Source organism: Chiroxiphia lanceolata, chromosome 11, assembly GCF_009829145.1.
Source record: "Chiroxiphia lanceolata isolate bChiLan1 chromosome 11, bChiLan1.pri, whole genome shotgun sequence".
NCBI classification, from domain to species: domain Eukaryota; kingdom Metazoa; phylum Chordata; class Aves; order Passeriformes; family Pipridae; genus Chiroxiphia; species Chiroxiphia lanceolata.
The window spans coordinates 15974344-15999502 of record NC_045647.1 but is presented as its reverse complement, the minus strand read 5'-3'; the positions used below and the strand labels follow the sequence as shown (position 1 = coordinate 15999502).

The window sequence follows — 25159 nt, the reverse complement described above, 5'->3', positions numbered from 1 at the left end:
CCCCAAATGTCACCTGCTCCCACCTCCTGCTCAGAGCAGGGCCATTCCTGCTCTGACATCCCCTTGCTTGGAGCATCGTCCAGGGAATTTTCAGAGGCTGTGACACTGCAGTCACTGCACCCTCTGTGGGCAACTTGTTGCAGAGTTTAATTTCTCTCATTGGAAATTTTCGACTTCTTTCATGCTGGAGCTTTACTGCAGCTTTACTGGTGCCCATTGCCTGGGCACCTGTGAGAAGGGTCTGATTCTGTCCCTGCTGCAGCTGCCCAGGCAGGTGAGAGACTGTGAGTGTGTGATGTGCAAATGTGACCCTCACCAACCTTTCCTCCTTTTCTGTTTGACCAGCTCAGCTGTGGCTCTGCTGAGCTCTGATGACAGAAATGTGTAGGAGGTTTATGAAGTGAAACCCCATCTTTGAAAAAGTTTTGAGAGGCACTGGAAATACAGGTGAAATTCCCAACTCTTTTCTCAGAAGAGGACATTGAACATGTTGAATATTCTTTAGCTTATTTTACTTCTATGAATTTCAAATTAATGAGCTCAGAGGTATCTTCTTAGATATTTATTGCAATCAGAAAGATTCTTATTGTGAACTACCAGAACCAACCAACATCTAAGAAGTGCAGTAATACATGATATATGGAAGCATTTCAAACCTGAGAGGTGTGCCACTTTTGTGCTGCTACAAGAACAGCCATCCAGAAACTTGGAGTTCTTAAATCCATATTAAAGTTACTCTACATCAGAATATTTGCTGTATGACTTCTTGAGGAGGTGAAGGAAGGAGAGAAAGAAAGGCTGAATTTCTAATACAGATTCAAGTGTTGCTTTTCATAGTGACAATTTGGAGATGATTTACTTTATTTCTTGTCTGGTTTGGCCTTTATTCTTCCCCATGAGTCTTCTGAACTTCTGATTGCAAACCTCCTATGTTAAAGAAAGTGTTAGAAACCCTTCCACAGTACTCTGGCATTAATTATTCCTAGAATTTCAATGAAGTGGGAAGACAATTCAATGAACTTGAATTTTGCATTAGCGATACTGTGCCTTATATGCTTATCTATTATCTGTCCATCTGGCAGCTCACATGCTCGTTGGCAGAAGTGCTTTTATTTCCTTTCCTGAAAAATTCTGGCACCCAATGTATAAACAGGCAGCACTTCGCTCTTCATTTATAATTCAGCATGAAATTCTGAACATTATTAGTTAATTAATATTAAATATGGTGGATTCTTGCTGGTGCGAGTGCGGCGCTCGAAGCCGGAGCATATGGAGTGCTGAGGAGCCGGCAGATTGGGATCCATCTGTCAGCTGACACACACACGGCTCCGAGCTTGTGGTGGGGCAGAGGAACTGCCCGGAGAAATTGGGACTGGGGCTGAGAGCAGCTACAGTCCTCCCATGTTCTGGGGGAGGGCCACTGGAAGAATTGCTTTCCCCTCCCCGGTTTGGATAGATGCTTAAAAAATGTACAGAATCTTTGTTGGAATAACACGCTGGCTTTTTGTTCCAAAATTAATGTATTAATAGCAAACATGCCAAGGACCCCGAGCTATCCAGTGTGGTCACCTACAGCCTCCTGGGGTTTTGTTCAGTTTGCTTACTGGGAAGGCCCAGATTCTGCATAAGGGGTTTGTTGGGAAGTACCTGGTTGTATCTGTGTATGCCAGAAATACCTGGTGCTCACAGACACACTGCAAGGGGCTGGGCTGAGAAAACAGCACTGCCATGTATGGGCTTTCTGTTGCTGCTGCAAGATACTAATTCCTTACTCATCCCAAAGACAGAACAAAGATAACAAGGTAGAGGAAACCTTTCCACTAAGGATGGGGTTTATATATGGGTTTTCCTTCCTTCTGGCCAAGGTTCACTGTCACTCACCAGCTCCTTCAATGTAAGTCTCGAAAAATAACTATTTAGGCTCTTATTGCAGAAATTATCTCTTATAAAAAAAATTAAGCCCCAATTCCCCTCCAGCCTTTGAAATTGCAGAGATTTGGACTTCAAAAAGCACAAACCACAGCAGGTGCAGTCAGGGAAAACATCAACAGGTATCTTAACCTGCTTCTCCAGGTACAAGGGATGAATTTCAGTCTGACACAGGATACCGGGTGTAAGTCATGCTTGCCCAACTTACAAGCCTTTAAACCACATTCTGGTTTCTGAACCAATCACAACTTTTTTTTTTTGGAAAAAAGATCTACTGGGCCTTCAAGTGAAAAGGTACATATTCAGCACGTAGCACCTCCTAAAGCATTTGCACAGATTGTCTCATTTAATTTGGGGAGGTAGAAGTTGGTGGTGTGATCAGTACATTCCCAAAAGACAACTGAGAGGCTTTCATAGTTAACTCTCCTGTTTATTGTTAACTCAAATGAAATGTGTTTTCAGAGCTGGCCAGAGAAACACAGACCTCGAGTCTGTTTCTCAGTAGGGATGACATTTGAAATGGTATTAGTTGAATTGGTTTTGAATATCTTCTTCCAAAATGAATTTTTGTGAATTCTTTAAGGAAATTAATGAATCCACAGGCTTATAGAACTTCACTGCAACAAAAGCCAAAAAAACTAAGTTTGGAATTCACCCCTCCCCAAAATATGCCCATCTTACGGGCTTAATTCCATTTTTTGTGCAGAAAAGCATCTTGCACTAACTCCACAGTAAACTGAAACTTCTGTTCCTTGCGTTTGTTTTGTGATGCTTTTTGGCTTCCTGTTGTTATACAAAAGAGCCACTAATTAAAGTAATCCATAGTGTGACTGGGGAGGACTTGTCATAAATAACAAACTGGTTAACTTGGCTGGGTGTTGCTCATTTTTAACAGAAGTTTTGTATTTCTGTCATGCTGTTCACGGAGAAAACTGCTGGCAAATGTTACTATTACAACTTTATCTTTGGTGTAAATGTACAGTCTTTTCCTCTTGTCACTTTTTAATTTCCCATGTTTCTCCCTGCTGCCAGAAGCAGTGACAGACAGTGGGATGGCAGGCTGGGAGCTTGGTGCTCCCTGCCAAGTGCTGCCCCTCCAGCTTGGAGGTGATTCATTCAGCTTTTTATTTATTTTAAGGCATTTAGGTAATTGTATTAATGCTGTGTAGTATGAGGACAGTTGACTTTGGGGAAATTGCCTTACTTGTAAGAAAGTTGTGATTGGTTCAGAAACCAGACTGTGGTTTAAAAGCTTGTAAACTGGTAAGCATGACTTACAGCATCCTGTGTCAGACTGAAATTCATCCCTGGTACCTGGAGAAGCAGGTTAAGATACCTGTTGATGTTTTCCCTGACTGTACCTGCTGTGGTTTGTGCTTTTTGAAGTCCAGATCTCTGCAATTTCAAAGGCTGGAGGGGAATTGGGGTTTAATTTTTTTATAAGAGATAATTTCTGCAATAAGAGCCTAAATAGTTATTTTCAAGACTTATGTTGAAGGAGCTGGTGAGTGACAGTGAACCTTGGCCAGAAGGAAGGAAAACCCATATATAAACCCCATCCTTAGTGGAAAGGTTTCCTCTACCTTGTTATCTTTGTTCTGTCTTTGGGATGAGTAAGGAATTAGTATCTTGCAGCAGTAATAGAAAATAAGTTTGTGGTCCAACCCATGGCGGGGCTGAGTGTGTGTTCCCAGTAGGAACTCCCAGAAGGAGTTAGAAATGGGATTTCCTAAGATAGGACAGGTGCAGATCAGACAGTACAAATGTATGGACCAGCCACTGTTTACAAATGAGCAACTGTTTTTATCCTCTTGTCCCTCTATTTTCCTACACTTGTTCCTTCAGGAGTCATCTAGATCCTTCCACATGGACCTGGGCAGGGTGTGAGAGGAGCTTTCTATCAGACACCCAAACAATTTGTATTATAAACTGTATGAAAATCAAAATAAACAAACTTAAGGGGTTTTTTTGCCTTTAATTGGCATTAATTTTACTACGGATTTTTTTTGAGTTTTTAATATGTAAAAATTATCAACCTTTTTTTTGAAGGGATTATCTGACTAAAAAACATCTGTCCTGCTTTCCTTTTGCAGTTCAGTTTGCCCACGAAAGTCTTGTCGTACACAAAGATACTTTGTTAGAGAATATGTTTGTCATGCTATTAATTGACTTAATTTATCTGATAATATTGCCCCATATTGCAAGAACACTTTCCAATTGGACTTTTGGACTCCAGTGGGCAAAAGAAACAGCTTTTTCTAATCCCTGCTTTCCTGTTGGAAATTAAACTTCCTGGATGGGCCGTTGTAAAAGCTCAGGCCCATGGAATGGTGGTGGGACATGGATTATTGTTCCATGGGAGGCACTCAGAGGATGGAGCTGCAGAAACTCCAAGGTGATGGAAGGGAACCAGTTTCTTTAAACATGGATCCTTGGAGATTGATAAAGTGCAGTAGTGAAAGATCCAATTTATCATAGAATTTAACGTTTCTGCGAGATGATTTGCTTTCCTTTTTCTATATTTATTTAAATTTTTTTGGCTTTGGGAGTTTCTGATTGTCCTCAATTAATTTTTGTTTTATTTTTTTTCTTCTTAGTAAAGCGCTTCAGAGAACCAAAGCACGAAAGACGTCCCTGGAGGATATGGTGGGTTTCTGCAGGCTTTATTCTGAATTTTTGTTTGTTTCTTGCGTGTTTTAGAAATTGAAGGGATGATTGTTTGCATATGATGATTAAATAGAGAAGAGTGATGGCAAGAAATTGGTAACTGACAGTGAGGAACCAAAAAAGTTACCAGAATACACGAGTCAGTGAAAAGTTGCCTTCTGTGTGTTTTCTGGTGAGTCCTTTCTTGCTAAATACTTCCAGGAATCTCTACAGAGATGTTCATTTAGACATAAAGCTCTAGGTTGTGGTTCCTCCTGAACATGGAAACTTAGAGTTGCCCTAAGGTTCCTCTGAACATCCACAAACTTAAATAAGCTTACAGGAAGCTCTCAGCGGGGCTTAAACAGAACTCCACGTTCTGTAGCTATGTTACTGTGTATCAAATAGAAAACAGTATGATAAAAGATAGAAATACATCAGCCATAAAAGAATACAAGGTATAAAAAGTGTATTGGTGTTTATTACATTTTAGAAGTTCCTGGGTTGAAGCAATGCAACATCAGCTGTACCAGTTTTTAGACTGGTGTAAATGTTAGGTTGTCATTCTGCTTGTTGAAGGCTTCAGTGGTTTAAATTGACCTCGTAGGGTGCTGCTTTTCAAAACTAATCTTGACCTTTATTTTATTGAAAAAATAAATGCAAAATCTGCATCTGAGGTGTACTACAGTCTACCTCAGCCTGAAATTCTGACAAGTGCAGTGATAGCCCTTAATTTTTAAGCGAAGAATCTTGTTCTGGAACTCAAGTATTGTTATTTTTAGCTTGGCACACTGATTAGATAAGTAACTCACTGGCTTCCTGCCTCATCTCCAACACTCTGCTTTCTGTGTCGTGCAGTGAATGAAGAGAAGGAGCTTTAAGACAAAGTTATCAGGGAGAGTAGATGAATTCAGGCATGAAATGTCATTTGGGTCTGTTGGGGTGTTTGGATCTTTTTAGACATGGAAGCAACAGGCAAAATGGGTGTTGCTCTGTATAAAGAACACACTCTTGCCTGCAGAATACTTTTGTTATGATTCCTATATTTAACATCTAATAGAATGCCCACTGAAAGTTTTGTTTTTGTGGAAAGGGTGATGATAAAAGAATGGTAAGGGTCAGAGTCAATACTGAATCGGTATCTAAATGGGGTATTTATATTTCCCTTTAAGTGGCAAACGACTTTCTCTCTGGCTTTGTCATCTGCTTTGAAGATAATGCTGTCAAGGTTGGAATTCTGCAGTGTGTTTTAAGCTGCTGTACTACAGATAAAATTTGGTGGAACCACTTCATGCTTTCAGATAAAAAAATACGTTGGCTTTTAAATAAAATACTATAGATAAAGAACTCATTAGCCAGCTATTAAATTGCTCACCCACAAGCCTGTGATGAGGATTTTATTTTTGTCTGTGCCATAAACTTGCTAAAAATGTATAAACATGAAAGGCCCAAAATACCTAGAGAGGCCAGGATACTCATTGTTTCCCAGGGGTTATTAAAGACTTAGCTAGATTTATTGAGGATTAGCTCATGGATAATGCATGTGATACCAAGAGGATATCCACAGGCTTTAAATTTACAGGGGTAGGTTTCAAGTTAATATGATTTGGGTTATTGTTAGCAGTATTCAAGAAAAAACAGGGGCAGAATTTGAAATGGAACATTGTTAAATAAGCTAAATACCATGACACCTTTATCATGTAAACAGTTTTGTGTGTCTTAAAAGCTGTTTTTACTCTCCACAGGTTTTTAGATACTTCCAAGCAAGCCATAGGGATGTTGTTCATCCACTTTGCAAATGTCTATTTATCAGACCTTACAGAAGAAGACCCCTGTTCACTGTGAGTGTTTAATTTTAGAATAATTGGTCTTTGTGGAAGTTCTGTAGCTGAGTTTGGTGGTGTATGTGGATGGTAGGGTAAGATAGAACTGAAAAAACAGTTTTCATTCTAAAAATCAATCACTTTCAAAAGCGTGTGGTTTAAGCTTAGTTAATGATCAAGGATCGGAGTTCTGCTCTTTAAATTCATGGCTGGCAGGATTCTGGGCTGTATACAGATATTTTAGACCAAGGGCAAAGTCTTACTGCTTCTCCCTCTGCAGTGAATGAGTGAGGATTTGGGATGCTCATTGTAGTGAGAGTCTGTTTACTGGAGGAGGTGCTGGGACCAGAGGCAATGAGTATCCAGTTGTGCCCACTGACCTCCAAGTGCTCTGCTCACTGTGTTAAAGCCAAGCTCACATACAAAGGCAGGTTGCTTTCAGGGTTATTTAGCAAAAATCATTCGTGCTTCTACTTTCTTCTAAACTCTACATTCGCTGCTGCAGCATTGTTTTCATTTTGTTAAAACTGGGCAATCCTGCTCAGCAGTCAGGCACTCACAGCAGAAATTAATTTTGCAATGTCACGCTTGGAGCGCTGTGACTAAACAGATGAACGTTGCGCTGTAGTGTGTTAAACCTGAAGATCTGATGACTAAGACCCCATCAGGCTCTTTACAGGAGCTCCTGAAGCAAATGGTAATTGTTTGGGTTTGTTCTTGATAAGGCTCGTGCTCGAAGTAGCTACACGGTCCTGGTAATGGAAGCTGCGAAATTACTTTTAAAAAACCCAGTAATTTGCCTTTTAGGACCAATCCAGTCCCTTCAGTGGCATCTGCTCACTTGTTGTCCTTTGCTAAACAAAGGAGACACACAGCTCAAGGAATATGCTTGTGTTGCTGCACAAGCCTGTTTTATTTCCTTTATTCCCCCTTGGTTTCTTTTGTGTTCCTACAGGCTATAAATGCCCAAGGAAAACACAGCTTTCCCTCTTCCCAGCACAGAGCATTTTGGTAGGGAAATTGCATTTATTTTAACACATTAACTGTAAAGTTTGAGTTATAATGATGACAGTTCCAGTAATACCGGGCATCATTGTAGGGATTTTCCTTGCTTACAGATTTAAGAATTTCCTGGCAGATTTAAAAACTGGCAGGTGAAAATTGCTTTCGTTCCACTTTTATAACTCAAAGTATACATTCAAGTGAGCTCCCCAAAGCACGTCGAAAATTATCAGTGCTTAAAGGTAAAGCACAATAGTTTACTACAGTATTTTAAAAATACCTTTGTGCTGAGTACTGTGTCTTCAAAATAAAGGGTTTACTGACAAGTGCATTCTCTCCTGCAGTCTGCATAATTTTATTTTCAAATGCCACTTTAATGTAAGTGTAACATGACACAAAACAAGAGACTGATGTTATCCACTGTTCTCAGGATAACAGAAATTACAGTGTGCAGCTGTATAATTTCTCAGACAAGGGTGTAGGTTCTTTTTAGCAGAAAAAATACCATGTAATATTACCCAAAACTGCTTGTCCTGTCTTAGGAAAAATATATATAAAATTTGAAAGTGGGTCAAAACTAGTGACTGAAAGCAACATTTCTGTCTGACTTGAAATAATAATAATTTTACTCAGCAAATTCAAACTTGGGTAGTTTTCTGTTCCTTCCTGTTTTGTAGCTTTTGGGTTCTTTTCAGAACAAAGCCAGAAAATGCAGTTTTAGAAAACACTGTAGTTCAGAGCTTGGAGAGAACTACAAGTGGAAGTTGCCATTTGTTAGTTGGGGGATGTAGTGCTGCGTGTGATCATATCAAAGCTGCCAAAACACCTCGATGGGTGGGTGGTTGTTTGAATTTTGGATAGGAAGAGCAGCGCAGGGTACCCGGCTGTGAGGGGGAAGTCAGAATGAACTCTGGCCTCTGAGTCCCCGAGCTCCCAGCCAGGGGCTGGGACAGGGAGCAGGTTAAGGACACACATCCCACAAGGAGCGTGGAGGGAGCCCGATGTGCCTGGAATACGGGGCATCCTTGGGCCGTGAGCCGTAACTGGATGTGAAGGTGTCTCCCTGCTCCCGGTGCTGCCTTCCTGCTGCGGGCTTACAGCAGCCTCTTGTGGCCTCAGCGTGACTTGTGCAGGCTTGTCAGTGCTGAGTTTGCCTCCTTCTGGGTCTTCATGTTTGTCTAATATGAACTTAATTAAAAATGAGATTTGCCAGACAGTTATTAGAAAATAACTATTTTTAGAAATCTTATGGAACATCCACTTCATTTTTAATTTTCACCTGCTTTTGAATGGGATTTTGAGGGTCAGAGCAGCTCCTCTTTTACTATTTTGAATGCACATATTCTGTTTTGCTTTACACTTTTGATGCTGTTTGGCCCATGTGGATTTGTCTCTGCAGCTGCAGAAGCCCACAGGTCCCTGATTGCTGTTTTTACCCCTGCAGATAAGTTCCTATAGACTCTAGGGTTTACCTTAAGTATTTGGAATTACCAAATAAGACCCTCAATAACAGGGATTTACTATATCTCTTACAGCTGGCTCTTTCTCAAATGCAGTTTCGTTCAGCTAAAATTGGTGATATTAAATAAACCAAACCGACTTAGAAAATGCTCTGAATTTCAGCTGCATCTTTAAATGACCCTAAGAATGAATTTGAAATCTCAAGTTTTTTGAAGCATAGGTAAGATCCCAGAAGCTGGGATCTATTTTGAAACAATAAAATTAGTATTGCAGCAGTTTGTGGCCCTTTAGGGCTGGTTTGGTTTGGTTATGGATTTCTTCCTGGGAAGGCTTGTTTCTAATACTTAAATGTTCATTGGATAAGAACTGAAGTGCAAGAAAGTAAATCAATTCCTAACACAAAATAAGTTGAAATTTGGCCTCAACAGTGACTGTACTCTCTGGGTATGGTATTCACTGCTCATTGCTTGTTGCTGGGGCAGGGAACAGACTCCCTTGAGCAAGAAAAGCTCTAGTTGTGTTTACTTTCCCCCTTGGCATGAAACTTCTAGGTTGGACTTTTTACCTTCAAATTCATTGAGATGTCTTTAAGGTAACTTCTGGTCTTATTCCTTTGGTTTTAGCCAAGTAGAGTTTTCATGCAAAATTAAACTGTAATGGTAAAAAGGAAATCTGGTTTTAATTTAAAGGAATAATTTAATGTTGGAGTTTATGTAGAGTATACACACAGCAGAGTTCATGAATTTGGAATTTAACTTTAAGGACAGAAACAAAATATGGAGACTGCTAAAACTATTTAAATTTTAGTCTGTGTAATTACAGAAGTGGGAAGATGATTGTTCTCCATACTCTGGCTTCTCAACATATATATACAATAGATCTTTTATCGATCGTGGTGTTAAAATACCCTGAACCTGTAGAAAATGGACCTTTGCTCCTTGTTTTCTTTTCCATTTTTCCTCTCAGGTACCTTATCAACTTCTTGCTCGATGCCACCTTAGGAATGCTGCTGATCTACATCGGGATCCGAGCCGTCAGCAGCCTCGTGGAGTGGCAGCAGTGGGAGTCCCTTCGCTTCGGGGAATATGGTAAATGGTCCCTGGTCTTGGGCTGGAATGATTTCCAGGATAGAATCTCAGAGTGTTTCAGCCAGTGCTTAACTCATCTTAAGATCATTTCACAATCATTTTAGTATTTTACTTGTAATGAAGGTTCTTTTAAGTTCTATGTCTCATCTTGCACCTTGTGTCTTACAAAGATCAAGGCTGACCTCTGTCAGAGTGAAGCCATTCCCCCTTGTCCTGTCACTCCATGACCTTGTCAAAAGACCCCCTCAGGTACTGGAAGGCCACAATAGGGTCACCCCAGAGCCTTCTCTTCTCCAGGCTTCTCTCTTCTCCACCCCATGGATGGCCAGGGGTCTGCTCATTGAAAGGTATCAAATCTTGGGGTGTTTTATTTGGAGTAGTAAAGCCAAGTTCTCAGCTTGGAGACCACTGTGATTTCAGTTTGTTATCAAGTGTGGGAAAACAAACAAGAGCCTTCCCCCTGACCCCAGACAAGTCTCTTCTTGTGATTGAGTGATGTTGTTTGTGTTTCTAGAGCCTAAATAATCATTTGTCTCAAGTTAGTTCTCACTGTGAGCTCATTTCCCTTCTTAGCTCTATTACTTGATCCCTGGTGATTCATTACTTGAAGCTGTCACAAAAATAGCAGTGTCCTGCTGGTTTTAAAAGCTTCTTCTTTATATGGAGGATAGTTTTTAAGCATAAATGCCTCAAGGAAGGAATGGATACCAAAATATCAGCATTTATAAATGGTTGCTGTTTGTACAGCAAAACAGCACCACATGCTGATTTATGAACAAAGTAGCATGATGATCCCTCAGGGGCTTTTTTAATGTCAGAATTTTAAATTTTATTAGATTTGTCTTCATATTTCCAGTTTTGTATTTTCAGATTCATCACGTCAGCAGTTGGATTTTAGTAGAGGTGCAGAATCAGTTAATATATTTGAGTATGTAAAGAGGAGAAAAGCAGTCATGAGCTGTACTGAAAAGAATGTTCCCTGTGTTCTCCTTCCCTTCTTGTCTTGGGCTGCTGTAGCTCTGTGAGTAGCAAACAGGTGATAAATCCCTCTTGGTGACTATAAACTCTGCTGGCAACTGAATCGTGCTGTGGACTCTTTGCTTGTCTTTGCTTCTCATGTGGCAAAGCTGAGAAACTGGATCTGATGCATCTTTTCCCTCCAGCTCTTTGTTTGCCACTCGCAGAGCAAGTTACTTGCAGCTATATGGGGTAGAGAGTACTGACTTTAAAACTATTGAAAATTTGTTTTGGAGTTGTTCTGTGAATTGGAATTTTCTTGAGAGAATTTTTCAGGATTTGAAGAACAGAGAGAAGATATAGGATAGAGGAATAACAGGTATTTTGTTCAAGAGCTGTCTGAAAACAGTGCTTCTTCAAAGCAGCTGATGGCAGTAGCAGACACTGGGATAGAATACTTTTGCATTGCCCAGCATTTTCCTAAGATGCTGCTACAGTTGTCACTGCAGAGGATTCAAAATGTTTCAGTTTCATTCTTTATTTGCTTTTCTTGCAGTAACAACATTTCCACTAATTTGCTGGATTATTCTATAAATGCAGCTTGTACATGAGAGGTATAAAATCAGAATTCAAGAGAAGCTGTGAGAGACTTTAGAAATGGAATTAGAGCTTTGACTTCAGCATTAACATTGAAGTTCTAATTTGAGTTTGTATACTGAGCCTCTGAATGTACAAATGTCCTAAATATTCTTGGGAGCACCTTCTGGATGTGGTGATGTTAACAACTTGAATAGCATGGCTTATAAAATCAGAGAAAAAATTTGGTTGGAAGGGATCTCCAGAGGTCATATGATCCAACCTCTTGCTCAAAGCAGGATTAACCTCAAAGCTGAGGTGTGTTGTTCAGGGCATGGTCCAGTCCAGTTGTTAATTTGTCCATGGTTTGAGATTTCAGAACCCCTTTGAACAATCTACTCCAGTGCTTAACCACTCTCATTGTGAAAGCTTTTTTCCTTTATATCAGAATTGTGTCTCCACCCATCCAGTTCATACCTTCCCAGCTTTTCTGCAAGAGACTGTCATCAGCTGCAGTATGTAGTTGTGAAACTTGAGCATTTTGTTGAGTGTTGATCATTAGCTCACACTGTAAAACGTGGTTAGGAAGTTTGCTTTGTTTTGGACTCCAGTCTGATTTACCAGTTTCTCTGTGTGGTATTTAAGCTGCAAACAGTCTCAGCCTATTACCAACTATTAATCCTGAAAGCCTTTCAGAAATGTTCCAGAAAAGGAAGTAGCAACTGCCCATTATGCATTACAAACACATAAAGGCATCTGATTTTCCATTGCCCATTATTCATCCCCAGGCTGAAAGTTTTTGAGCTGTCTTTAAAGATGTTGCAGAAGCTGCAACAAAGACTAAAGTGCTGTCATACCCCTCCAGACCTTCCTTTTGTTTTCCAGTGAAGTGCTGCTTTGAACTCACCTGCAAAGCTTGTTAGGCCTAACAGTCCTCTTTTTTCTTCTTTTTTTTTTTTTCCTGCTTTCTTTCATAGAGTCTAAGAATCTGCACAAGTTTTCCTGGTCAAATATTTGTGGTTTTCATCCTGTTCTGGCAGACAACTTCATGCACTTGGGTTCTTACTCTGCCACAGTGGGGTGTAGCAGAATTTCAAACCCTTTCACACTGAAATTAAAATGTGATCTTAATTTTTTTGCTTAATTATATTTTTCATACTAGCTCTTGCACATGTTGCTTCAGTTGTGATCAGTTACTTATGGTCACTAACTTTGTAGAGGGGAAAAATATGTTTAAGGTAGCCCAGGGAGAGTGGCAAAATCGTAGTTCTACTTAGACTGAAGGGAAATGTGTTTTCCCCCAGCTGTGTTTCCCTTAAGTTTTCCTTTTCAAGACACTTCATGCTTCATGATAGAGGGTCAAAATTAACAATGGGCTGGGAAACAAATGTAATGCAACTTTATCTGTCTTGCTTCCATCAGATTATATGAAACAGTGCTCATATTACAGGTACTGCTGAATTGGATCAAGTCCTGTGAGGTCCAGTTTCTTTTTGAAAGGTGGGGTGAGGCTGAGGGAGGGGAAGGAGCAGCACTAAGGGAACTGGGAGAAGACACTTTAAGAGGATTTAGCTGCCCTGCTGCCTCTTCCAACACTGATTTTCTGAGATGTTTACTGTGAAGTAAAATCAAATCTATGCATGTATTGAACCTTCCTTCTTCCTTGCAGGTGACCCCCTGCAGTGCAGTGCTTGGGTGGGCCAGTGTGCTCTGTACATAATGATTATGACATTTGAGAAAACCATCATCATCATAGTGCTGCTTATACCTCAGTGGAAAGAGGTTTGTCCTTTTACAGCATTTTACAGACAAATGAATTTCAGGTGGAAGCTGTAAAGACTTTAGGTAGTGTTTATGGGTTTGGTTCAGGCATCATAGCTGTGTGCAGTCATTGCTGATTAAATCTGTGGTACTGGTATGTTCTTTTAGTTTAATTGGGATACTGCTAATGAGGCTTCCTGGCATCCATTGCCAGGAACATCCTATCATATTTTGAAGGGGTTTTTATATACTCTGATATCTAAAATTTTATTCTATCTCCTTGTCTAACATGCTCTCTTTTCTTAATTCTTTAATTAAGAAAATAATTTAATTCTTATGGCTATTTTATATTCTTGCATTTAAATTTTAAAGAATTTTCTTCGCCTGACCTTTCTAATAGATTTAACTGTAGCCTTTAGAAGTTTGCAGTGGATTGTAAAACCATTGCTGATGACTAGATAAATATTTATTTTGATAGACTCTGCAGCTGAATATTCAAAGTGATGTTGTTACAGCCCATTAAAACCAGTTTAGCCCTGTTGTTTGCTCTGGACTACTTTGGGAACTGTCTTCCTGCTGTGCATTTTGTAAAACTTTGCTCTATTTAAATTTCCTAAAGACAGAACCTAAGACATGTTCCTTGGGAGCACACAGCTCTAAACTGTCCAAGATGATTCTCACACAGCTCCTCAGATTTCTGTAAGCAAAAGTGACAGAGATAAGTTTCTTGTCAGCCCCACTTACTTATCTGTGGTAATTTATAAGCTGTCCTAAGTACTTTGCTTTTCTCAAAGCTGTCCTTTTTTGGTTCATCTGCGTTATTTCTGTCGCATTAGCTGGCACATGAACATTGCACTGCCTAACCCAGTTTGTGCACGTGCTGCCCTGATCTGAACTTGTGCTCCTCTTTTCACAGGTGGCTTTATTGAATCCCATAGAGAACCCCCAGCTGGAGCTGGCCATCGTCATGCTGATAGTTCCCTTCTTTGTTAATGTTAGTACAACTTGAACACTTCTCTGAAATGTTTGCTTGGATATCTTTCTGCCACGTCTTCATTAATTAACATTAGTCCTTAAAACACAGTGTTATCTTGGTGCTTGAGAGAAGGGGTGTTAAGGAATGGATAAAATGTCTGGATATGTAGGTTTTACAAAGCTGAAATCCACACTGAGCTAAGGGATCGGGCTCAGGAGAGGGGCAGAAATGCCTCATAGACCTCTTTGGCCTGATGACTTCAGTAGGTTGGATGTAATACTACTGAAATACTGACACAGAGATTATAAAATTACAGTGAAATTTGCTTCAGGAAGCAGTTGGTCTAAGGACAGATGTAATGTGAAGTATCCAGTGTCTGACCACAGGCTGGCCTATGGTGGAGCAGAGGAAAAGGGCAAGGGTGCAGTCATGCTTCCCAAAGTGTACTCTTTCAGGAATCCGGGGTTTAGGGATTAGAGCCAGGGATAGTGGGTGTCCTTGCATTTAATAACTGCTGGTAAAGCTTTGCTGCGTGAAGAGTTAATTTATAATCACTGTGAATAGTCACTACTTTTCTGATTTTCTTCTCTTCCACAAAGGAATCAAGTAGCTGGGTTCTAGGGCATTGCTGTGCTGTGTAAAAAGCCACGTGACACTGTGCCCTCCACACAAGATGGTTTGGCCAATTCAGAATTATTGTCAACTCCAAATACTGACCAAATGAACTTATTCTACTCTGAAGAAAGCTGAACTCTCACTTTCCCCTTCTCTTTGACAGGCATTGATGTTCTGGGTAGTAGATAATTTTCTTATGAAGAAAGGGAAGACAAAAGCTAAACTTGAAGAAAAGGAAGCAGGACAAGATTCAAGAAATGGAAGTAAAGTCCGGTACAGGAGAGCAGCATCACATGAAGAGTCAGAGTCAGAAGTATGTAGAGTTCACTGCTGCAATTAATGCAATATCAATCCAGTTCACCCCTCCTGCCATTGATTTCATTGGAACACTGTCAACTGAGGTTTGATTTTCTGTGCATGTACCCCTAGCAGCAGTTCCCAGCATTTGCTGTGGAGAACCAGTTTAGAAAAATGTCTTTGTTGCACCACTCTGGCAGTTGATTTCCTTCCAGATGGGCAGGAAGACACAATAAAATATGTAAATATCCCAGGTGAGCTGTGCTGCAGATACTTCTAAAAAAAACCCCACAGGGGATGCAAAACAAACAGACAATTCTAATTCAAAGAGAGGTTAATAGCTTAAAGTGAGAGGGAGCTGGTGGAGGCAACTGACCTGATTTTGGAGAACTATTTACATACTTGCTTTAGCATAATTTTATTCTGAATTACACTAAGTGAGCAGCTTTTAGTTCAGCTGAAGGGATGGGTCATTTCTTTGAGGGTAAGTTGTTTTAGCTTTAGTAAGTTAATGTAACTTTTCTGTGTGATAAACAGTGCTATTTATAGGGGGTTTTCCTTCATAAAACAACTCCATGGTACCAGTTTGGAGAGAGAGCTTAAATATTCTCTCTCAAACTGCCCCTGCTGTTCTGGAGGTGCAGGTTTAGGCTCAGTGGCTGTATTGAGATTAATATGCATGCATCCTTCTTTGAAATCTATGGAGCTCCCAGATAGGATGTGTGATGGTGTTTGATAGTGCAGGCAGTAAATCCTAATTGTGGTCTGTCAGCTCTCCCCTGATAACAAGCGTAAAAAAAAAAAAAGGTAAAAGTTTAAAAGTAGAAAGAAGAAAGAGTGACTGGTCCACGTGCCATTTGTTTTTAGATCCTGATTTCAGCAGATGATGAGATGGAGGAGTCGGACGCCGAGGAGGATCTGCGCAGACTGACCAGCTTGAAGCCCATGAAGAAGAAGAAGCACCGGTTTGGTCTGCCCGTATGACACAGCCCCTGGCCTGTGTGTTTGCAGGTTCCCTGGCAAAAAGAACTTCCTCAGTGGGGTTTCATGTTGCAATTGCATCTCGGTTTGCATACAAACTGACTCAAAAAGCAAGGTCTCCCAACAGAAGGCAAGCAGTTGGAAGACTTCCAGCTCAGTTGCACTACAGACACACTGACCAATTATGCAAGAATGTCTTCTCATCATGTGTGAAAAACTGCAGAGGTGTTAAGGATGAGTCACTAAGGAGTTTTGTGTCAGAGAAGATCAGAGAGAACAGATCAGAATCTTTCACTTTTGGTTACTGATGAGACAGTGTAAGAAGTTCTCAAAAAGGCATCAGAGTTGACTAAGTTAAAGGAGTGTGTTTTATTACTAAAACTGGCTTTTGCAGCATAATTCCTAGAGCAGAATAGTTTATGGTTACAAGCTGTAACTTAACATTATTTTTTTAAGTACAAATGTTTACTTGCTACCGGGTACCTATGGAACTAATAGGTGGAACAAAGATTTTTTTCCAAGTCTCCTCAAATCTATTTGACTATTTTATATTTAAGTTATATTTTCATACAGTTGTATTTAAAGATTCTCTTTGTCAGAGAAAAGGGTGCAGTTCCCTTTTTTTGTGCAGAACAGGTCAAAATATTTGTAGTGAAAATCTTATTTATCCTTATGTCCTGGTTTAAGACAAAGGGATTGCAAAGGGAAGAGCTCTCTGTCACTGCTGAAGTCACCAAATATCACTAAAAATGGAGTCCTATGTGTGCTTTCAACCGCATAATTCGAAAATACCTTTTTTAATAGGAGGTGGTGTTTGCATATTTGACAGATGTGCACTTTAGTGTGTGACAAAAATCTGTTGTGATGGTTCTTTGTGAAACGAGTATCTGTGGATGACTCATTATTTCTGTTCCTGCAAGTCTCTCGTGCATACCTCTCAAATGACCCAAAAGAGATGGAACACTTCTGACACTTTTCCTTTTGTAGGGCCTGTGGTACAGGACCGTGATCTGACTGAAGCAGTTGTGCTACAATATTGCAAAAAATAATTCTGTCCCTTGGTTTTTGTCGGAAAAACAATCCTCTATTTAATGTGCTTAACAGCAACAACAAAAAAATTTCTCCTGTTTCATTTCCATAAAGTCTCATTATCCTTTAGCAGTTGAAAAAACAAACAACCCAAGGGGTACAGTGCAGTTGTTACTACAGAATTTCTGTGGTTTTCAGTGTCTCTCCTCTGATAATTGACAACACATGCTCATCTGAAACCTTGCAGACATGTTTTCAGTGACATCCTTTTGCTTTGCATATTTCCTCAATGATTGTTTCTGACAGCTTTCCTTGCTTAGCTAAACCTTGTGCAGGACAAGGCGACGTGTCAAAGAGGTGACAACAGACCTTAAGTGCAAATCTGTTGTAGGATCTGGACACCAGGAAAGTCCCAAGCCTTAAACCAAAACAGTTTCATTGGAAAACTGCTCAGAACTTTTTAAGGTTTTTTACATTTTTTTATAGATTTACTAGGTCTTAATGTGATTTATTATCCAGACCACTTAAATGGGCCTTAGTAAATGCTGAGCCGTGCGCTCCCGTGCTTACTGTCACTACTCCAGCATTCCTTTTCCCTGCGTGGCTGCCGAGGTGAACACGATGCTCCCAGACCTCAGCGTGTCCAGCCGGCTCCAAGGGCCATTTTACCAAACCTGAGGTTTTAGTTGAGCCACTGACCTTCATTACTGTGCACTGAAATGTCAGAACTGCAATAAGTTACAGCACTAGTGTTTCTTTTAGACTAAATCTACAAACTAATGACATCGGGAGCTTAATTGAGTTCTTTTTGACATCGGGGGGGGGGGGGGGGTAGGGATAGGGAAATGTCCCTAATCAGTGTTGCCTCTGTTTTAGGTTTTTTGGGGTTTTTTTATTGATTGTGTGACTTGCATCTTCTCTTGGTGATTTACCACTGGGTGAGCGCGGGTTTCCAGAAGCACAGTACTTCCAGGAATTCATTTTCAGCAACAGAATAGTCTTGTACAGCTCGCTTTTCCAAAGGGATTAAGAGCTAGGACTGGCTCTTGTCGCAAATGTCAGCATTTATTTCTTTTAGCATAGGATTTGTTCTGTTCCAGACAGTGACATAAAGCTGTTGGACGTGTGCTGTGTCCCACTGCACAGCCCTCGCTGTCCTCGCCCGCTGAGACACCTGAGGAGCGCACGCGGATTGATCTGTCCGAGCTTGCATTTTATCTTCCTCTTCCCTCCAGTTACTTCAGTTATCAAAATGATTCTAGTCTCATGTTTAGTCTGTGAATTGTCAGTGTAAGATTATGGCCTTAATCATGTGAAAATATTTGTTTTCAGCAGACCTCAAGCTTACTGACCAAGTACAAACCAGTGTAAAGTGCTGTGGAGCAGTTTGTTGAAGACGGTTGTAGCAAAGGTCCTGAATGCCTAATTTTTCATGTCTTAAGTGCTTGAATGTCACTTGATGTGAGATTTTGGTATGCCTAGCAAGATGATAGAGTAAAGCACTATGAGCCAAAGACACAGAATTATTTTAAACACCACATTAGTAACAGGAGGAGCAACCTTCAAAGGGGAAAACCCAGCTCTGACTCTTTCTACTAAGACAATAATTTTATTCACAACTTTAGCTAAATAACAAAAGCTGAGGTCTTTTCCTATTCATTCTTTTCTGTCTTGGGAAAGAGATGGAAGATGTAAATTGGTGGTTTTCCTCTTTGTAAGGTAAATATTGGAATTCTTGCTGTAGGTACAAGTAGAACAGGTGCTCCTGTCTGGCAGGCTTGTAAGTGTGAGAAGGGAATATGTGCCTAGTGCTTCACTGTGTCTTACTGCTCACTGGAATGGACTGGCAGGACAGTCTGAAATAGACTTTTCATGAGGAGTTGATCCAGTAATGGTATTGGAACTTCTCAACATTTGCATTATCCTAAAATTGGCACTCGGATTTCTGCTTGTGAATGTACTTTGGGACAACTCATAGCAAAGGTTTAATTCAGGCTGTGCTTAGGAAATGTGATTCTGTTTAGTGAAAATAAGCTATGTAGTCTATGCCAAAGTAAGAGAAAGGGATTATAACTGAGAGAAGAGACACAGAGGTATTGATGGAGAGAGAATTTACTACAAATGGTCAACCTAAATGTATTAACTGCTTCTGGGATCTGACCTGTGACATCTGCATAAACTTAAAACACTGGTGTTGTCTAATGTGTGGTTTTCAAGTTCTGGCTTTAATACGTTCAGGTCCCCTTGTCTTACTTTAAGTAGGTGAATGCTGTCTGTTAATGTTGCTAACTAAAATGTACTACAGCTTTTCTTCAGGGAAAACTCAGAAACTGAGTTGCAAATTAGAGCAATGCAAAGTGATCCCCTCCGGCAGGTGTCTGCTCCCGTTCCTGCCGTGCCTGGGGAGGGAGGCCTGGGCTCTCCCGCTCTGCTCAGAGCTGAGCATCACAAGGAATCTCTGCCACTGTGCTTGACTAACCCGTGTTTGCAACTTTGCTGTGCTTTTTACAGGAGAAACCAGTAGTGAAAGCGAATAAATTCGGCCACATCGAGTCAGAGTTACATCTGCAGCATAGGCGTGCAAACTTTTTTTAGGGGAAGTTTCCAGTTCAATTACTGAAAATGACTACTATGGTTTTACAAAGTAAAACTGCAGTATCTTTAAAAAAGGGACTCTTTTGTAGGTGTTTTTGTCTTGCGTGGGTATCCGTCTCAAACTGAATGTGGGGTTTGTTTGTAGGTGAATTCAGAGTATAGCCAATGTGAGCAAAACCAACAGCTGTATTCTGCTGCCCTCTGTTTGGACCATATTGTTTAATCAGTGGTGTTACCTTAAACTTTTGAAGGTATCTGATGTAATTACATTGTATAATGGTTTACAATAAAGTTGGACTTATTACAGATTTGTACACTTGTTTGATACTTGCTCTGTTTCGAAGTCCCCGTGTTTCAGTGTTTATAGTGTGCTCCTGTGGGAAGCGGGTTTTGCTACTCGAGTTTAAATTCAGGTCTAATTTTGTCCACTCTTCTGTTGATTTTAATTTCAGTATATCCATTTACCTTAATCCCATTTGAGCTGGAAGAACCGCTATTAAGTTGCAAATTTTGTTTAGAATCCTTGCAGGCTCCTCTCAGATCTGTTCCCTGAGGAAAGGCTTTCTCAGGGCTGGAGCTGCACAGCATCAATCCAATCCTACCTCTGTAACTCCTGGATAACATTTGCCCATTACTTTCATTACTTTCCAAGCAGCCCCATATTCAGTTCATCCTCACAGGGAATTCAGAGTATAACCTTCACTCTACCAAGCCTGTCAGCCCCCTGAGGGGTGTTAGCACTTCCCTGGAGGAGAAATCTTCTGTAAGATCTGGAGCCCACAGCGGCACCTGTGTATATTCACCAAATTCTCTGTGGTCATTGCCATATTTTATCTGCAGCCATTTCCCAGCAAAGGAGTTTTCCACAGTTGCTGTTGCAGTGGAAGGTTAAAGAGGGTCAACTTTTCTTGTTAATAGCCACTATTGAGTAAATGAGCCTATCTTGTATCATTGTCATTCATGTCCCATTTGACAGATCTGAGGACCTCAACCATGGGAACAGAATTTCTACTCTGAAATGTAAGTAACTGTAGACTTAGGTTGGGTTTTTTGTAAGGAGAAATAGCCCGTGATCTGTGCAAGGAAATGGTTGTGGCTGTTGTTGAGTGTTGGTGTAGGAAACGTGCAATCAAAGAACTGTCCAGGCTATGGGGATGTCCTGGAAAATTCAGGATATGCCCTCTCCCTCTGTAAGCTCCTCACCTCCTGCCCTAAATGGCAGGCAAGGTTGAAGTGATTTAATTTTGTTTGTATAATGATTTTGTTTGCACAGATTAAATTGCCATGAAAGCACAACTCTGGTGCTTTCGAGTGAGGAGTATGTAGTACCAATTAACTGAAGCAATTTTGAAAGCTGAAGGGAAAAATAGTTCAGTGTCTTGAATTCTAAATATTTGCTTTAAACGTGCAGAATGTTATTTTCCTGTCATAACAGATAGCGTCGGAATAGTGACGCTTGTGGGACTGTGGAGAAACAGCAGAGAAGGAGAAGTGTTGCTTTGTACAATAGAAAAAAATCTGCTGTTTTTTCTAAAATCCGTGTTTTATTTTTGCTTTGTTGGCCTACTAAAGGCACTGCTGTTCTGCATAAATGCTTCTTCTGGTTTACTAAGCCAGGGCTTTAAAATAGAAATTCAGCCTAAGGAATGGCTGAGGACATAACATCCAAACTGCTTCTTCACCCACAAATAATTCCCCCAATAAAGGAAAACCTCTCAGGCTTAGAAGGAGTTCAGCTGAAAGGCAAAATGGGCCTGGGGGGGTTAATTCACAGCCAACAAATCCCACAATCCCAATCACACAGCACTAGAGCTGTGTTAGATGTCGTGTTCTCATAATGGAAAATACCAATTTTATTTGACCTCCCATTCTTTTTTTCTGTAGCCTAAACAAAACATGGGCAGAGCTCAAAGAAAGGCCAGGGCAGGTTCCTACCACTGCAACAATCAATCATCAGTCTCTCTAGGAGAAGATGTTTGGAGCTCTGCCATGACTACCTTTTCACATTAACCCACCTGGCTGGAGTCCTGGTTCTTTGTGTTGAGTGCTGTCATAAAAGCTGATTTTTTTGCATGATGCGGAAAAAAAAAAAAAAGGGAAATAATTCCCTACCCAATCCTCTCCCACTGATGAAAAATAGAAATCATGCTTAGAGATAGGTTTTTTTTTTTCTTTAATTTAAATATTGTTTAGAGAAAAACGTTAAAAGTTCTGGGAAGGGTTTTACTCCTGCCAGCATGGGCAGTGGGGAACACCGAGTTTTTCCATGTCTGAGTAAGGTGTTCCTGTACAGATGGTGGGTGAAATGGTTACACTTACTAATAGTGCTGGAAGTAGAAAGTGATTTTACCCTCAGTTGTGTAAGATGAGCAATAGAACTGTAAGGGTTAAAACTAGTTAATAAAACCAGTTCATTAACTCTCCAAAACACACAAAATACTCTTCTGCTAAAGATCCTGTGCAAGAGCAATCCAGGGCACAATGTTATGCTTCGGACATTGGGTTTATATAATCTTTAGAGAATGTTTTTTTTTTTTTTTTTTTTGCTGGGAAAGAAATACTCTCTTTTTTATCTTCTCCTCGCTCCCCCAAGAGGAGTCAGAGTCAGTTTTGTGTCCATAACAAAGTTTTGCCTTTTAAAGTTATGAACAGAGCCCCATCGGGCTCCCGGGGAAGCCGCTCCCGTAGCGGACTGGGCTTCCCCACATCCCGCTGCCACAGCTGTCTGCTCCCGTCAGCCCGGCTCCCGGAGTGCTGCACGCCCGAGTCATCGCCAGGAATAAACCCTCCAGCGACAACAACAGCCTCCCTCAACCCCAATCATCCCGGGCTCTGCTTTGGGAAGATGACCCAGCTCATGACTTCACGGTGGATGCTCTATATAAGTCCAGGAAAACAACAGGCGCTCGCAGAGCTCACGGGCTGGATTTAATCAAAGCCGGGAAAGCACCTCGGAGGGATTTGGGGCGAGGGAGCACCGCAGTTATGTCACAGGTACGGGCAGAGCTGTGCCACTGGCTGTCCTCGGAGCAGGGCCCTGGCAAACCTGTTACTGGTTCGGATGCTTTGCTTGGAAGAATTTGTTAGCGAGTTCCTCTTGTTAACCAGTGAGTTCGGAGTTTCTGTGACTTGTGTGATTGCACTGATGCAGTTTTAACAAGTACAGTGTTAGGAGGGATTATTTGATGAAGAAGGAAAGCAGCTGCCCTCTACGTGGTTCATTGATTTAGTTTTAAAATGTTATGGTTTACCTTAAATATTTTTATTTCTGTAGGAAGGGAAAAAAACATTTCCCCTCTTCTGGTTTGGGGATGTTTCACAGGAGGGGGGAATCTCTGCCTTTTCAACACGCTTTCTTAGACAATGATTCAAAATTCTGGCAGTAGTTTTGAAAGGAGGTGGCTATGCTGAAGTGTGTAAAGCTTGATGTGTTAACATGCAGGAAAAGAGTGTGTGACTGAAAATTATAACTGTTAGGATACAGTATTCAAGACTGAAATTTTGTATTAGATGCTTTTATGTTAATTTTGTTACTAATGGTTTGTCTTTAGTGCATTCCCCAATAATCAGGCTTTCAAAGTGCTCTCAAAATTAGTTCAGAAATGGTGAGGTTTTCACGTAAATGTTGCATTTGCAATGCAAGCTGTGTGTGCCTGGCAGAGCTCTCCCCAGCATGAGAGTTTTATGGGATGGGTGGGATGGAGAGTAGGAACACAGGGAGAGTAGGGGAGGACAGTTCCTCAGCCACATAGAGTGACTCAGTTCAGCTGATTTTCTTTATTCCAAAGTAAAAGGGACTTAAAAACCAGTCATGTGTCTTGTAAACCAGCACTTTTTGACTTGTGACAGGAGGAGATAAAGCACAGGCTGCACTCCTGTGCCAGCTGGGAATGGCTCCTGGCAAACCCTGCTCACAAATTCTGGGAGCAATTAGCAGTGGTGGGGCTGTGACCCTGGCAGCTGCTGGCCAGGGCTCACCGTAACCTCTGTGCAGCAGCTTTGCTCTTCAGCTGGGGGCCAACTAATCCACAGCAACTGTCCTGCTGGAAAATCCTATGATCAAAGCATGGGAGGGTTTATCTTAAAATAACTGGATGAAATTTAACAGCTCTGCTTGGCCTGGCTGTGTCTTGGTGCTTCTCAAGAGCTGCCTTTCCTCATTGTCCCAAAGGATTCTGTCCCAGTGATAAGAAGCCTTGCAGTTACTGACTCTTGCCAGTAATAGGTGAAGGATCTTTGCATGTTTCCCATTTCTGTTAACAAAACAAGGGGCTTTGGTTGCCTGTGGACCGTGAAGGACTGTTCCCATCACATGCTGATTGTCATTACAGAGGAAAAAGTGAAACCCTGGCTGTGAGATATTTGGTAACTCTGCTAACTGACCATCAGCTGTTGTGGATTTTGGAGGCTTTGCTACCACCCTTTCCCCTCACTTGCCTTGGCTACTGGTGGAGTGTTTTCCCCGGAGATCCCGTGCATGTTTTGTTTCCCACACCACACGCAAATGGGATTGACAGTGAGCTATTCTGAGCACTCCCAGGAATTTACAGCCAGCAGAAAACATGCTGAAGGCCCCCGTGGAGCCAGCCCACCCGACCAAGATCCAGGCAGGCATGCACTGGCTGTGCACACTCCCTGGTACTCACTGCTCCAGCCATTTGTAGGTCTTGAGGGATTCGTTTCACTCCACAACCCCTTTTAGCCTCACAGTCAGTGCCTGGAAATGCCTGAACGGGCTCCACCACTGCCAGAACCCAAATATCAGAGAAGTTTTAGTTGATGGTTCAGTGTGCAGACCTGTTCCAGTTGGAGTGTGTGGGTCTTCTCTTCTTTTTAATCACATCCCAGTGTCCCTGCATCCTGCCATGAGGGCTGCTGGCTGGAACCTTGGAAGTCTGTCCATGAAATAGTAAAGCAAAGGGGGGGAATGCTGGTGGTGCTGCCTGCTGCTGAGTGAAGTTGTGTCTGACTGTGGAGTGCTAATTAAAGGTAGAGATAGGCTGATGTGAAGCAGTGTTATCCAAATTTTCTTCTAGCAGAATAAACTGTAAACAGATTAGTACTTGGCCATTGCAGTGCACCACCTGATGATGCATCTGTTTCTGTATTAGATTTCCTTCTCCTTCTTTGGGTTCTGAGCCCAGTGTTTCAGATGTGTTCAGTACATGCTTGTAGACAGCCCTGTTGAGAGCTCAGATACTTTTGTTCCCTAAATTTAAGATGATAACTATGATGGGTCTAGTGTTTATTCCAACTAAATCAAGTCTGGCTTCTTAATCTCTCTGACCAGTTTCCTGAAGAAGTAGTGAGTAGACTGAGGCACAAGCCCAATTTAGTAATGAAGTGGTTTTTCCTTCCCAAATAGTGACAGATTCTCGAATTACTAATCAGTACTTGCAGAATGATCAAGCAGGGCTGGACAG

The 25159-nt window shown here is 41.1% G+C and overlaps 1 protein-coding gene across 1 annotated transcript in view; it reads left to right on the top strand.

Annotated features, from left to right (window-relative positions):
• LOC116792268 (store-operated calcium entry regulator STIMATE) overlaps positions 1-20050 on the top strand; it is a 33013-nt gene extending 12963 nt beyond the window's left edge. The window contains exons 2-8 of the mRNA XM_032699108.1: positions 4527-4575; positions 6321-6416; positions 9828-9949; positions 13152-13264; positions 14160-14237; positions 14998-15147; positions 15999-20050. Of these exons, the coding sequence (XP_032554999.1) occupies positions 4527-4575; positions 6321-6416; positions 9828-9949; positions 13152-13264; positions 14160-14237; positions 14998-15147; positions 15999-16115 (725 nt within the window). The 3' untranslated portion in view covers positions 16116-20050. The remainder of the gene's footprint in view (positions 1-4526; positions 4576-6320; positions 6417-9827; positions 9950-13151; positions 13265-14159; positions 14238-14997; positions 15148-15998) is intronic.
• Positions 20051-25159: the final 5109 nt, after the last annotated feature.